Genomic DNA, 13,815 nt, shown 5'->3' with positions numbered 1-13,815 from the left:
TTCATTTTCACCAGGATTACAAATGAATCAAAAAAAGGGAGGAGAAAACTTTCATTGTAAGCTGGGAAGGTTAGACTAAAATGGCAAATAATTTTTAGGCAAATTAGAAGAACCAAACAAATGAAATAAAGTTGTACTTAGACACGTCTATCATCCCTTAATTTTATGGACATTGATAATGATTCTCAAGGAAAATTCTGCGAAGCCATTGTCGACCCTTTTTCTCCCTCTTCAATAATAAAGCTGTACTCCTTTTTTTGGACAAGAATAAAGCTGTACTTACCTGTTAAATTTAAATTAACGAAGAATCTCCCTTTTTTTTATTCAATTTCACCAGAATTACAAATGGAATACAAAAGGGAGGAGAAACTTTTATCATAGGCTCACAAAATTAGACTGAAATGGCAAAAAAAACGTCTATTTAGTCAAATCAAAAGAACTAAACAATCCTTTTTAAGGATTATTTCAATTAATCTTCTTGGGGTCCTTCCACCGTCCCGTTCATCCAAAACCGGATAGCTCGTGTATAATAAGAACAAAGGGATCGTTGTTTTCACCAATACGTCGTTTTCTACCCGAAATCGTCCTAATCTCGACTACATTCATTATTATTAATTTAGTTCATCAATCTCATTGAGTTATCAGCTTTATTTGACTTACTTGTTAACTGTTTTATATTTGTCATGTCATTTTAGAAATTATCAACCTCAATTAGAGCGATTGTCAATTTTTCTCTAATTAAATTATCATTTGATTTCTTATTATCAACTTTAGTTAATGACATTTTTATCTTTTTTAATTACATATTTCTCTAATCATCGACAAAAAAACATTTCTCTTATATTTTACTTGCTTTTATGTGTCTTAGCGATTATTTGTCTTTTCCAATTGTACGTCATTTGTGCAAGTCATCTACCCTTGACTTATAATATAATCATTGGCCTCCTACTGTCGTCCTGGAGGTCTAATGCAATTTAATTTATTAATTAAGATATTAAATTTTTAATCTATTCTCATTTTGGACCACATCAGACAGGCGACAACCATTGCCACATATTCCTCTTGCGAAATTTATTAATTATTGGTTAGATTTATTAATGCTTGTCAGAATATTATTTGTGAGCATATATGACGACAGCTAATATGGTGTCAGAATTATACTCGCACATCGTTAGAGCTCACACGATGCCTATCAACCTTTTGATGACCTTACTTTTTTTTTTTTTAACAAAGTGCAATATGAAATTATTTTTCAATATGATGGAGAGAGATATATTAGGTTTGATCTATTAATGACCATGCGTTAGTATGGTCGTGAAAGTTACACGCTATTGATTTTCAACCGGGAAAATCTTATCTTCCATAGTCAGATAAATCTAATAACGTGGAGATGAAATCACATAAATTTTATCCAAGATTCTGATGATCTAAGCAATAGCATAGAATCATAAAAATTTAGCTGATTATTTTTTCCATCCAATCAATAGGGACCGCGTGTTTGGAAGATTGTGAAGTTTTTGGGTCCAATGACCGACGTTAATTGACGAAAATTGAGAAATTTCCACCAATCACGTGGGACCTAATGTCTTAATCAATCAACCGCAATCTTTTCTCGTTCCAGAAAGAAAAAATAAAACTTAAAAATAATCAGAGCCTTTCTCCAAACGAGGCAAAGAGATTTTGGCAGCTCCTTACCATAAGGTTCATCCGAGATCCTGTGTAAGGAGGACAAAAATGAAATGTTCAAGATAGACAATGAGCTCACCGAAATGTGGTCACAGAAATTTTTTTAGTGATGGCTCGTTCGTGATTGGTAGAGCAGGTGATCGAGTGGCTATCTATTCGAGTTGCTGAGATATGTGAAAAGAGTGCACACCAAGCGTTTGGTGAAATGTCTAGTAGAAAGGTCATTTTATAGATTAGCAGTTGGCTGTCTCTTTATATTAGTTTTTTCGCTCGAGGTATTAGATAGTTGAGGAGTGACTCTTGCCATGTTAGCGGAAAACTGGAGGCAGGCCAAATTATGTCCCCTCTGTATCCATGAAAATGATAGCGTGGAGCTCTCGAGGCATAGTCGTAAACTCGACGGTGAGAGAGTTGAAGGCCACATGCCAATTTTGTGACCTGGATATTATGCTTCTATTGATGACAACATGTGATGCTAGATGGATAGAGATTCTTATAAGAAGGATTGGATTTACTAGTCCGTCTCTATACCAGATATAGCTTTATCCTTTTCCTATACAGAATAAAACCAATTCTATACAGAGGTTTCCAACAAATAAAACCCAGAACAATTGTGGTGGCTGTCGTTGGTGAATGCAACTCCCTATTGTGGGCTTTAACTGAGTGTTTAGGGAAGACTCCACAAGTCGGGTTCGAAACTTTAGGTGAAGGTTGGATCGGAATTAGAGACTTCAATGAGATTATTTATGATTCCAAGGCGTCCAATAGAAGGGGTCCAGGTCCATCCCTTCACTTTTTAGTGGACTTTATGGAAACATTAGGTTGTGTTGATCCTGGGTTCAAAGGCAAACCTTCTCCTTGGACAAATGGTAGAGAGGGCTTTGCAAGCGTTAGGAAAAAGACTTGATTGAGAATTTGTTCAACATCATGGTGTGAGAAATTCCCTCGGGTAGGGGTTGTCCACTTACCAGTGGTAAACTCGGATGATTCTCCTATTTTGCTGAATCCAGCTTCTCTTGAGGATAACTCAAAACGTCCTTTTAAATTCGAAGCCGCATGGCTATGGGACTCAACTTGTGTTTGTGAAGTGGAAAAGGCTTGGAAAACAATGTAGGAGACAATTCACTGACCACATGGCATAGGAAGCTGAAATCGAAATACCTCTCAAAAGGAGTAATAAGGAACATTTTGATATTTCCCAACAATACCTCAGGGAATTGATGGTAGCACTTGATTCCATTCAAACGGATAACCATTCAGAGGAGAATAGCAAGAGGGAAAAAGAAATCAAAGCGGCTATTAATGAGCAATAGGAGAGATTGGAGATGTTTTGGAAGCAAAAATTGAGACAATCATGGCTGCTGGAGGGTGATCAAATTACTAAATTCTTCCATCTTTCTACCACTATTAGAAGGCCCAAAACTTACATCATGACAGTCCAGGATGATGGAAGCCGGTGGATTACGAATATGGATGAAATTAAAAGCTTCTTTTTATGTAAAATACAGAGCTCTTCTCGGGATCATCACTTGATCCACATCCTCTCATTAGGGAACTCTTCCCTAAGATTGTTTCTGAAGAAGAGAACTTGGATCTTTTGACGATTCCGACGGAGGGTGAAGTATATAGCGTCTTGAAAGAGATGGCCCCTCTTATATTATCAGGCCTAGATGGATTCCATGTCATTTGCAATATCACAATTTACATTATCAAAATCAGAAGAGAACCAGCGTTCGTATCCTAGAATAGGATTTGATGCATTTGAGAAGATGAGTAGGCAATTCGAGGGGTTGATGGATTGATTGGTCCCTTTCACCTTGTAAAAATAATTGTGTTTTTCTTTCCTAGCAAGTTTCAAGGCGGATGATTATCAATATAGAAAGACCCTCATTAACAATCACCAGAATTTGTGCTTTCCTCTTTCAAGACGCCGAGGATAATAAACAACATAATAAAGTAAATGAATCCACTCGCCATTATATGGCATCGAAACTCTTAAGCTTCTCTTTTGCGTTCGCAGAAGAGAAATTGAATATAGCTAAATGCCTGCATATTCCCCAAAAAATCTATTTCCATCCATCCAACTCATTTTTCCATGCAAAAATGCCATTCAGGAAAAAAAGAGTTTACTCCCATTTGGCATACAATTATTTTTTGGGGAATGATTTTCCCTATAAGCTATCAAAAAGATAATCTCGATAAATACTTTTACTTCATCTCTAGAACCAATTCTAGATTTGAAAAAATAAAAGAAAAGAAATTCTATATCAATTCACACAGTGATTTATTTGGATGGATGGAATGATGTACCGTAGTGCAGCTAAAAATCCCTATTTTTTGGATGAATCTTGATAGATATCAAATGTAGGTAGAAAGATTAACAAGGAGACAAGTTTGGCAAAGATTAGCTATATACATTGTTGTAGGGAAAAGTATCAAAAAAGTCTTAAATTTATTGCATCGACACAGATTTAGTCATAAACCTTTCTTTCTTTCTTTCTTCTTCTTTTATTTTTTTGCTTTTCTTTTCCTATGGACTATGGCTGGCCCAATATCAGCCATGGTTAGTGATTGGCCATGGGTGACAATCTCCCTCGCCGAATCTAACGAGGGCACAACCCAACGGCCTAGGCAAGGGTCACCCTCACAGAGTTTGGCAAGGGCTGCTCTTGTAGCTTTTGGTGAGGACGTGATGGTCTAGCCTTCACCAAATCCGATGAGGGTGCATGTGGCCAAGAAGGGTCGTGACGCCTCACTGGCCCTTGCTTATGGCTGGTCATTGACCATGGTTGGTATTGGCCACAATCCAAAGAAAAAGAAAAGAAAAAAAAAAGAAGAAGAAAAAGGTTAAAAAATAGTATAAAAAAATTATTTAAAAATGTCCATGTTAGTGCCAATTGTGCTACAGAGGACGGCCGGTGTCTATGTTTGTAATTTCTTGCCTAAATTGATCGGATAGACTAAATTGGTACTAATGTAAAATGGTTTATGATTAAATTGGTTTAATTAAAAGGTTTGGGTAAAATTGGTATCCATATGATAAGTTTATGATTTTTTTAGTATTTTTTCCAATTGTTGGAAGAATTTATGGAGAAATGAAAATCGAGAAAAAAGCATGGAGAAAGAAAATTGACAAGGCGTATCAATAATACATCTTAAAATTAGTGATTTTCACGAATCAATATCTAATTTAATGCAGTTTGTTTTTCTGGAAAATACGTTCCCTAGATATAATGTCCACTTAGTCTCGTAATAAGAGAAGACGAACAAACTGGAACTTTGTTAATAGCTGACAAATAAAACAACGAAGAAGAAAGCAATAATAATGATAATCTCTTCAAAAGAGGAGTTAAATATAAGTGATGAAGAGGAATATCCGCGCGACTTCTCGCCAAAATAAAATAATACTAATAATAATAAATACAGATAAGTAGATAAATAAATAATCGAGCTTGTTATTATACTTATGAAGTATCATAATATGTGTAGTCAAATAGTCAAGATTAAACAGCCCACCATCACGAGGGAATATCATATATTTTGTTTATTATGTAGAAAATGAATAATTTGATATTAGGGTTAATACCCTAAAAAATCCCAAACTAGTATATTTGTGACAAATTTACCCCAAATTATTTTTTTGACCATGAAAAACTCCAAACTGGTACACCTCTAACAAATTTACCCCGACTAACCATAAAAAACTCTAAACCGGTACATTTATGACAAATTTACCCCAAACTAATTTATTTGACCGCAAAAAACTCCAAACTGATAAATTTGTAACAAATACACCCTTCGCTAAATTTGATTAATACAAAAAAAAATCACAAAAATTGTAAACTATGACAAATGGAGCATAAAATCCCAAATTGATATATTAATCGACTGTCATGTGTCATTTAACTTAATAATTTGATAATAAAATTTAATAAAAACTAACATAGAGTAAATTTGTCACAAGTGTATCAGTTTGGAGTAAATTTGTCAAAAATATACCAGTTTGGGGTTTTTGGTGGTAAAAAAAAAATAATTTGGGATAAATTTGTCACAAATGTACTAGTTTGGGGTTTTCAGGTATTAACCCTTGATATTACGAGTATAAGAAAATGAACAATCTCGAAAAGTATTATTTTAAGTGATCATTTGTATTGCTTGAATAAAAATTAGTTAATGAAAAATACAAGAGATTGTTTTTAAAAATATATATTTTCTCAATCATTCAAGTTTCGCGAAAATAAAGCCTATATATAGAATTATCCAAGCTCATCAATATTGAGTAGAAATATGCAAAGCCTAATTAATTTAGTCAAATAACAACACCGAGGTGTAATGCCTTCTCTCATATATTGTAATACCGTTTTCCAAAAACTTAACTTTCTATCAAATATCGGCTTTCGTTTGCAGACATCTTTTACTAATTTCATATGAACTACAGGACATATTATGATCCAAAATAATATACATGCTATTTAACAATTCCAAAAGAAGGACATTAAATATCCAATATGCAAATAATATAGATAGATTGGACTTTGAGTTTTTTCAAAGTGTTTTTACTCAGTAAGAATGCATGCAAACTCTTTTATTTGCACACTAAAGCCCAAGTTAGCCTCCTTTTTTTAAAAAGGAAATTTACTTATCTCTCTTGATTTGGATTTCGCACAAAATAGAAAAGATTAATCAAATCAATAATGTGTCATAGAAAGTAAAATCAGTATAATTTTTTAATATTAAGGATCACAATTTTTCATATGAATTTATCAAGAAAACCTAACCTAATTGAACACGACATAATATTGCTGCGACCTAAATTTCGTGTGCACTATCTAAGTTTAGGCTAATGGACTACTAAGTTTTTAAACTTAACTCGGGCTCTCCTAAGCTCATACCAATTTGCGACTTAAGGTTTAAATATTTAACATGCAAATGATTATTATTGATTTATGGTAGGTCAATTAAAGGAAAAATGTCACAAATGGTCCATATACTATTACTTAATGTGCAATTTCGTCAATGAACTTTTGATCGGCTCAATTTGATCTATGAACTATTGATAAATGTCCGATTTGATCCATAAATTTTCGATTGGCTCAATTTGATCCTGAACTATTGATAAATATCCGATTTAGTTATTCGTTACTATTTTTCTTTTTCTTTTTGTTTATAGTAACGAAATTAAAATAAAAAAGAAAAAAATAGAAGAAAAAAATAGTAACGAAAAAAAATAACAAAAAAAAAAAAAAAAACCCTAGCGGGTACTGTTCATCTTCCTCGCGGAAGCAGCCTTGCCCGCACCAGCCACTGTGCCGGCAGACCCCGACCGCACCGGCGACCCACGAGCCCTCTCTGCTCCATCGCCGCTCCACCAGTCTCGCCCGCCGCCCGTCGACCTTGCAACGCCTCATTCGCCCGCAACTTCCAGATCCGGCGACCTCCGCGTCCCTGCTGCACCTCAACGCTCTGCTCGACGACCAGCGACAACTTGACACTTCTGCTACCTCGCCGAGCCGATCCTTGCCACCGCGACCCAGCGCTCGATGTCCCCCGCTCCAACTCGTGCCGACCTGCGACGCCATCGTTGTCCCGATCTCGCCGCTCGAGTATCCGACGCCGGTAGATCTGAGAACCCCGCAGTAGCCACGACCCGAACGTCCCTGCTTGCCTCGGCCCGACGCTCAACCGCTGCCGTGCCTCTGTCCCTGCCGCGACCCGACGCCGCCGGAGCCCACACCGCTGATGCTCGCCTCTCCCCGATGTCCGACAGCAAACCTCGCGCCCCGCGACGCCCCTCGCCGGTGCCCTGCCACGCCGGAGTCCCTCGCCGGTGTCAACCCTCGCTTTCCCGCGCCGGACGTGCTGCTCGCCAGAAACCCTCGCTGGCCACTCCCCTCGCCGGAGTTCTGAACCGGCCAAGATTTCTTTTCTTTTTTTTTCAAAAAGAAAGAAGAAAAAATTAAATTAGGTATATTTATTTTATTAGGCAAGTTTATTTTATTTTATTTGAGATATTTCCTCATCCATGCCCAGTGCGGGCAAGGCTGCTTTCGCGAGGAAGATGAACAGTACCGCTAGGGTTTTTTTTTAATTTTTCGTTACTATTTTTCTTTTTCTTTTTTTCATTATTTTTTTTATATTTTCAATTTCGTTACTATAAACAAAAAAAAAAAGGAAAAATAAGTAACGAATGACTAAATCGACATTTATTAATAGTTCAAGGACCAAATTGATCCGATCGAAAATTTAGGGACCAAATCGAACAATTATTAATAGTTTAGGGACGAAATTGAATTCGATCGAAAATTTAGGGACGAAATCGCACATTAAGTAATAATATATGGACAATTTGTGACATTTTCCAAAAAAACAAAAGAAACCCTAGCAGGTGCCCTTGCTCGCACCGGCCAATTATGCATGGGGAAATATCTCAAATAAAATAAAATAAACTTGCCTAATAAAATAAATATACCTAATTTAATTTTTTCTTCTTTCTTTTTTTTTCAAAAAGAAAGAAATCTTGGCCGGTTCGGAACTCCGGCGAGGGTTTCTGGCGAGAAGCACGGCCGGCGCGGGAAAGCGAGGGTTGACACCGGCGAGGGACTTCGGCGTGGCAGGGCACCGGCGAGGGGCGTCGCGGGGCGCGAGGTTTGCTGTCGGACATTGGGGAGAGGCGAGCAGCGGCAGTGTGGGCTCCAGCGGCGTCGGGTCGCGGTAGGGACAGTGGCACGGCAGCGGTTGAGCGTCGGGCTGAGGTGAGCAGGGGCGTTCGGGTCGTGGCTGCTACGGGGCTCTCAGATCTTGCTGGCGTCGGACACTCGAGCGGCGAAATCGGGACAACGATGGCGTCGCAGGTCGACACAGGCTGGAGCGGAGGACGTCGAGCGTTGGGTCGCGGCGGGAAGGATCGGCTCGGCGAGGTAGCAGAAGCGTTAGGTCGTCGATGGTCGTCGGGCAGAGCGTTGAGGTGCGGCAGGGACGCGGAGGTCGCCGGATCTGGAAGTTGCGGGCGACTGAGGCGTTGCAAGGTCGACGGGCGGCGGGCGAGACCGGTGGAGCGGCGGTGGAGCAGAGAGGGCTCGTGGGTCGCCGGCGCGGTCGGGGTCTGCCGGCGCAGTGGCCGGCACTGCGCCGCGAGGAAGATGAACGTTTTTTTTTTTTTCATTACTATTTTTTCTTCTATTTTTCGTTTTTTTTTTTTCAATTTCGTTACTATAAACAAAAAAAAAAAAAAAAAAAAAATAGTAACGAATGACTAAATCGGACATTATCAATAGTTCAGAAACCAAATTGAGCCGATCGAAAATTTAGAGATCAAATCGGACATTTATCAATAGTTCAGGGATCAAATTAAGCCAATTGAAAGTTCATGGACGAAATTGCACATTAAATAATAGTATAGGGACCATTTGTAACATTTTTTCAAAATATTTCAATAAAATAGAAGGAATCAAATAAAATTGAGCTGATTGTGAAATTACGTTCCGAGTTGCAGTCTTCGTTTAATGCAACAGAAGATGAAAACTTGAAAGTTATCATGGAAAGCGGCTGTCTGAAATCATTTTCGTGCAGGGTGGAGCGATTTCGAAAGCGATAATTTTTCGAGAGGAAATTTTGAGAAAAATTGGTGCAAAACTTCGTGGAAGAATTCAAAAGAGGGAGTGGTCGAAGTCAACAGGGCTTCTGCTGAGAAAAGACAAAACGGAAGAGGGTAAAGAGAGAAAAGGGAAGAGATGACGTCAGAGCAGAGGGAGAGAAAAAAAGAAAAAAGCAAAATAAAGTCACTGTTCATCTTCCTCCTGTGCACCCACCGCACGCGTCTCCCATCGCCGCCGTGCCTCTGTACCCGCGACCTGCTGCTGCCCAGCCCGACGCCGGAGCTCCGAAGGTCGCCGCTCCTGACCTCGCCGCGCCACCGCACCGCCTCCGTCCGAGCGCCCGCGCCACTTCTGCTGGACGCCGCGCCCCTGTGATCCGTCGATCGCCGCCACAGCAACCACTTCCGTGCCACCATCCTGGACACCGACATCCGCGAACCACCTGCCGCTCACCTCAACCCAGCACCTGGTGCCCTCGCCGTGTCCCCGCACCACCGCCAGCGCCTGCACCCGACGCCACGTACCGGCGACTCACGACTGCCCGAGCGCCGCGACCCACCTGCCGCTCGCGACCTCTGCCAGCACCCGACGCCTGCTGACCCGCGACGCCGGAACCGAACGCCGAGCCACCACACGCCCGTGTGACGCCACTGCTGCCGGCCACCACTGCTGCCCGAGCGACGCACACCACAGCAACCGCCTGTCCGCCAGCAGCCCGTGCCTCCCGTGCACGTCGCCGCCGCACAGCCTTCGCCGGAGCTCCGACGCCGGCCACCCTCCTCTCCGGCTGTCCCATCAACGTTGCTGTTCTCCTCCTTAGGTAGTTTAGTTTATTTTAATTTTATGCTATTTTATTATTTTTTTAAAGTTTCGTTATTATTGTAAGGTAGTTTTCATTTTATAAATATTATAGGTATTATCCGTAGGGTTTTACCCAAAATTATCATAATTATTTATTTGATCTGTCGTCAGATCATTTTTTTTAATTATATTAATTTTTGGATATTTTGGTAAAATTTCAATTGTTAAATCATTATAATTATTAATTTGATTCGTAAAAATTAATGATTGAATCGTCAAAATTCGGGTGTCAACAAATATAATATGATTCATTTGAAATTGACATAATTGACAATTTATCATAAATTTTAGGTAAAAAAACGTTTATCGTCGCATCAGAATAGTTTGTAATACAAGGATTTAAATCAAATATTGTGATTATGTGAATTTTGATAATTAATAATTTTATGTTTCCTTTTTCTCCCTTTTACTGGCAAGTTTCATTTTCAATGGGAATCCCGCTCGGTGAGATTATCCCACCGAACGGGATTTTGATTTCCTTAGCAAAATATGGGGTGTAGATTGCACCGTTGCCCCTGGCACCGGCAGTGCTGTCCGCTAAGACTTTTATCCTTAAATTTAATGCGAAGTTATCAACCACCAACTGTCGCCATTTACAATGGCGCCTACGATACTTAACACGTACAGGTGGATCGATTTATTGAAGACCAGCGGCGGCGCCTGCATGAAAACCGTGCAAAGCAAAGGCGAAGAACCTCCAGCATATATCTATATATATATGTATTGCCAGCCCCAACCAAAACCAGAAGCCCTAGCGTGATCTCCTGCTAAGACATGAAACTCATCAAACGCGTCTTCCAAATCCTCCAGATCACCTCCGCCGCATGCCTCTTCATCATCTCCGCTTTCCTCCTCCTTCCCCGCATTCGCTTCCTCTCTCCCTCTCCTCTCTCCTCGTTCGTTCCTTTCGCATGCGTCGGCATCGGCATCGGCATCGTTGTCCTCCGCCGGTGCTACTCTCGCCCGGCCCCGGTTTTCCTCGTCGACTACTCGTGCTTCAAGCCGGGCTCCGGCCGCAAGTGCACGTATGGAGTCTCGGAGAGCTTCGTGCGCAGGAGCCAGCGCTTCAGCCCCGAGAGCGAGGACTTCATGCGGAAGATATACCTCAAGTCGGGCCTCGGCGACGAGACGTACGGCCCGCCCTTCATGTTCCGGGCCGACTACGAGGAGGCGAGGCTGGAGTCCGCCGTGCAAGAAGCCCGGGAAGGCATCTTCTCGGCCGTCGACTCGCTCCTCGCGAAGACGGCCGTCCACCCTCGTGCCATCGACGTGCTGGTAGTCACGTGCGGCAGCTTCTCGCCGACGCCATCTCTCTCGTCACTTATTGTGAATCGGTACAAGCTCAGGCCCGACGTCAAGGCGTATGACTTGAGCGGCATGGGATGTAGCTCCGGCGTGCTCTCTATAGACCTGGCGGCGAAAATCCTGCGTCAAAGCGGTGATGTCCATTATGCCCTCGTGGTGATAACCGAGAGCATCAGCCTGAACTGGTATTTTGGGGACAACCGGTCGATGCTCGTGACCAACTGCATCTTCCGTGTCGGCTGCGCCGCCGTATTGTTGAACAATGAGGCAGCCCGCCGCCCTGCTGCCAAGTTCGAGCTCGTTCGCTCACTCAGGACTCACCATGGGGCGGACGACCGCGCTTACAGGGCCGCGTTCCAGGAAGAGGACGAGAAGGGAAACACGGGGGTTGCGCTCACCAAGGATTTGATTCGTGCCGCCGCAACTAACCTCCGGGAGCACATCAAGATACTCGCTCCCCGGGTCCTGCCGCTGAGCCAGCTAGTCTCCTACGCATGCTCGGCGCTCGTCTCGGCATTATCTCGCGGGGATGTGAAACCGGCGGTGCCGGACTTCACGACGTGCTTTGAGCACATTTGCATACACGTGGGGGGGAAGGCAGTGATCGAGCAGGTGGGACGGGTCCTGCGGCTGAGCGACGAGGCCACCGAGCCGGCTCGGATGAGCCTGCATCGGTTCGGCAACACGTCGAGCAGTCTCGTGTTCTATGAGCTGGCGTATTTCGAAGCGAAGAGGAGGATCGAGAGAGGGGACAGGGTGTGGATGCTGGCGTTCGGGACTGGATTTAAGGTGGGAAGTTTGGTGTGGAGGTCGCTGAGGAGTTCACGCGAGCAAGAGGAGGAGGATAATCCATGGAACGATTGCATTCATAGGTACCCAATAAGTGCTACCTGAAAGTTTGTCAGACTTAATTCTAAGTCATAAATTGGGCGATTTTTTTTTCATAAGTACAGTGTTTTTAAGATCACCTAACTTATATGAAGTCAAATGAACTTAAATGAATTCACTGTTCATTTGACTTATAGGGAATTGTGGTTGTAAGTGGATCGAAATCTTCTCGATTTACAAGGTAAATTTGAAGTCGTGGATTACACTTTTTGAGAAAACAACAAACAGTGGCATTACTCACGAGTGAAATAGGAGGATGCAAATCTATTTCCCATTGTTCTTACCCTGTTCTTTCTCTCTTCTTTTCTACCGTGCATCGTTAGTCACCAAAAAAAGAAAAAAAGAAAAAATAAATTAACACAAATAATTCCTGAACTTTAGCCCAATTTATAATTTGGTCTATCAACTTTTAATTTATTTCCTATGATCTTTGAATTTTAATTCAATATATAATGTGGTTTATGAACTTTTAATTTGGTCAATATAGTCTTTAAACTTTTCTTATATATTCAATACATTCTCTGAATTATATGAAAATATTCAATGTAATTCTTCCATAATTCAATGTTCAATGTAATTCTTCCATAATTCAAAATCAGGAATTACATTGAGCATTTTCATATAACTCAAAAACTGTATTAAATATGTATCAAAAAATTCAGGGATAGGATTGAATAAATTAAAAATTCATGAACCAAATTGCACAATGGGTTAAAGGTTATAGATCGTTTGTGTTATTATCCAAAAAAGAAGAAGAAAAAGCTGCCATCCTTCGCCGTGCGGTTGCCTTTGTCGAGCTTGACTATGATAACACTTTTGTTGAGAATCAAGCTGTTGCCAATTATAATGAACACCATCTTTTGTTATTGCAAGAACAAATAAATAACTCCACCCACACTATAACACCCACCGCTTTACGTGGCAGTTGAAAGTTCGGGCACAAACATGTGCGCCGCCTCCAAAGTTCATGAGGCTTTCGGTTCGATTTCTTCATGAATTAACTAAACACTACAGTATAACTAGAGATTCTTCATCTCATTGGGCTTAAGCCTGATTCATCACTCACAAAGAAAGAGATTACTATGTCGCTTCTCTCTCCCCTTCTCCCTTTATTACTGTCACCTTTCTTCCCACCAGAGCCCACTTTGGAAGCCCTGGCGGAGGATCCGCTCGTTCTGTAACGCGGCGAGTTCTCCCTTTAATGCGCACCTGTGGAGGACCCTGGTTTGGAAGCCCTTGCGGAGGATCCACTCGTTCTGTAACGTGGCGAGTTCTCCCTTTAATGCGCACTTGTGGAGGACCCTAGTTTGGACGCGCTACCCTTTAATGGGCACGTGTGGAGGACCCTAGTTTGTTTTCTCACCTTGTGGAGCCCTCCCTCTATAGAAGACGAGTGCTTTTCTTCATGCCCGCCAGAGATATCCCCGTGTACGTGTCCTTTCATTGTTCTCCATCTCCCGTTTTCGCTTTCCCTGCAGTT

The 13,815-nt window shown here is 41.5% G+C and overlaps 1 protein-coding gene across 1 annotated transcript; it reads left to right on the top strand.

Annotated features, from left to right (window-relative positions):
* The first annotated feature begins 10,897 nt into the window (after positions 1 to 10,897).
* Positions 10,898 to 12,651, top strand: LOC104451958 (3-ketoacyl-CoA synthase 4). Its single transcript, XM_010066501.3, has one exon. It carries the CDS (start codon positions 10,917 to 10,919, stop codon positions 12,339 to 12,341), a length of 1,425 nt encoding a protein of 474 aa, XP_010064803.3. The 5' UTR covers positions 10,898 to 10,916; the 3' UTR covers positions 12,342 to 12,651.
* The last annotated feature ends 1,164 nt before the right edge of the window (positions 12,652 to 13,815 follow it).

The sequence above is a fragment of the Eucalyptus grandis genome, chromosome 6 (assembly GCF_016545825.1).
Source record: "Eucalyptus grandis isolate ANBG69807.140 chromosome 6, ASM1654582v1, whole genome shotgun sequence".
NCBI classification, from domain to species: Eukaryota; Viridiplantae; Streptophyta; class Magnoliopsida; order Myrtales; family Myrtaceae; genus Eucalyptus; species Eucalyptus grandis.
Note: the sequence above shows the minus strand (reverse complement) of the source record. Positions and strands in the feature narration are given on the sequence as shown.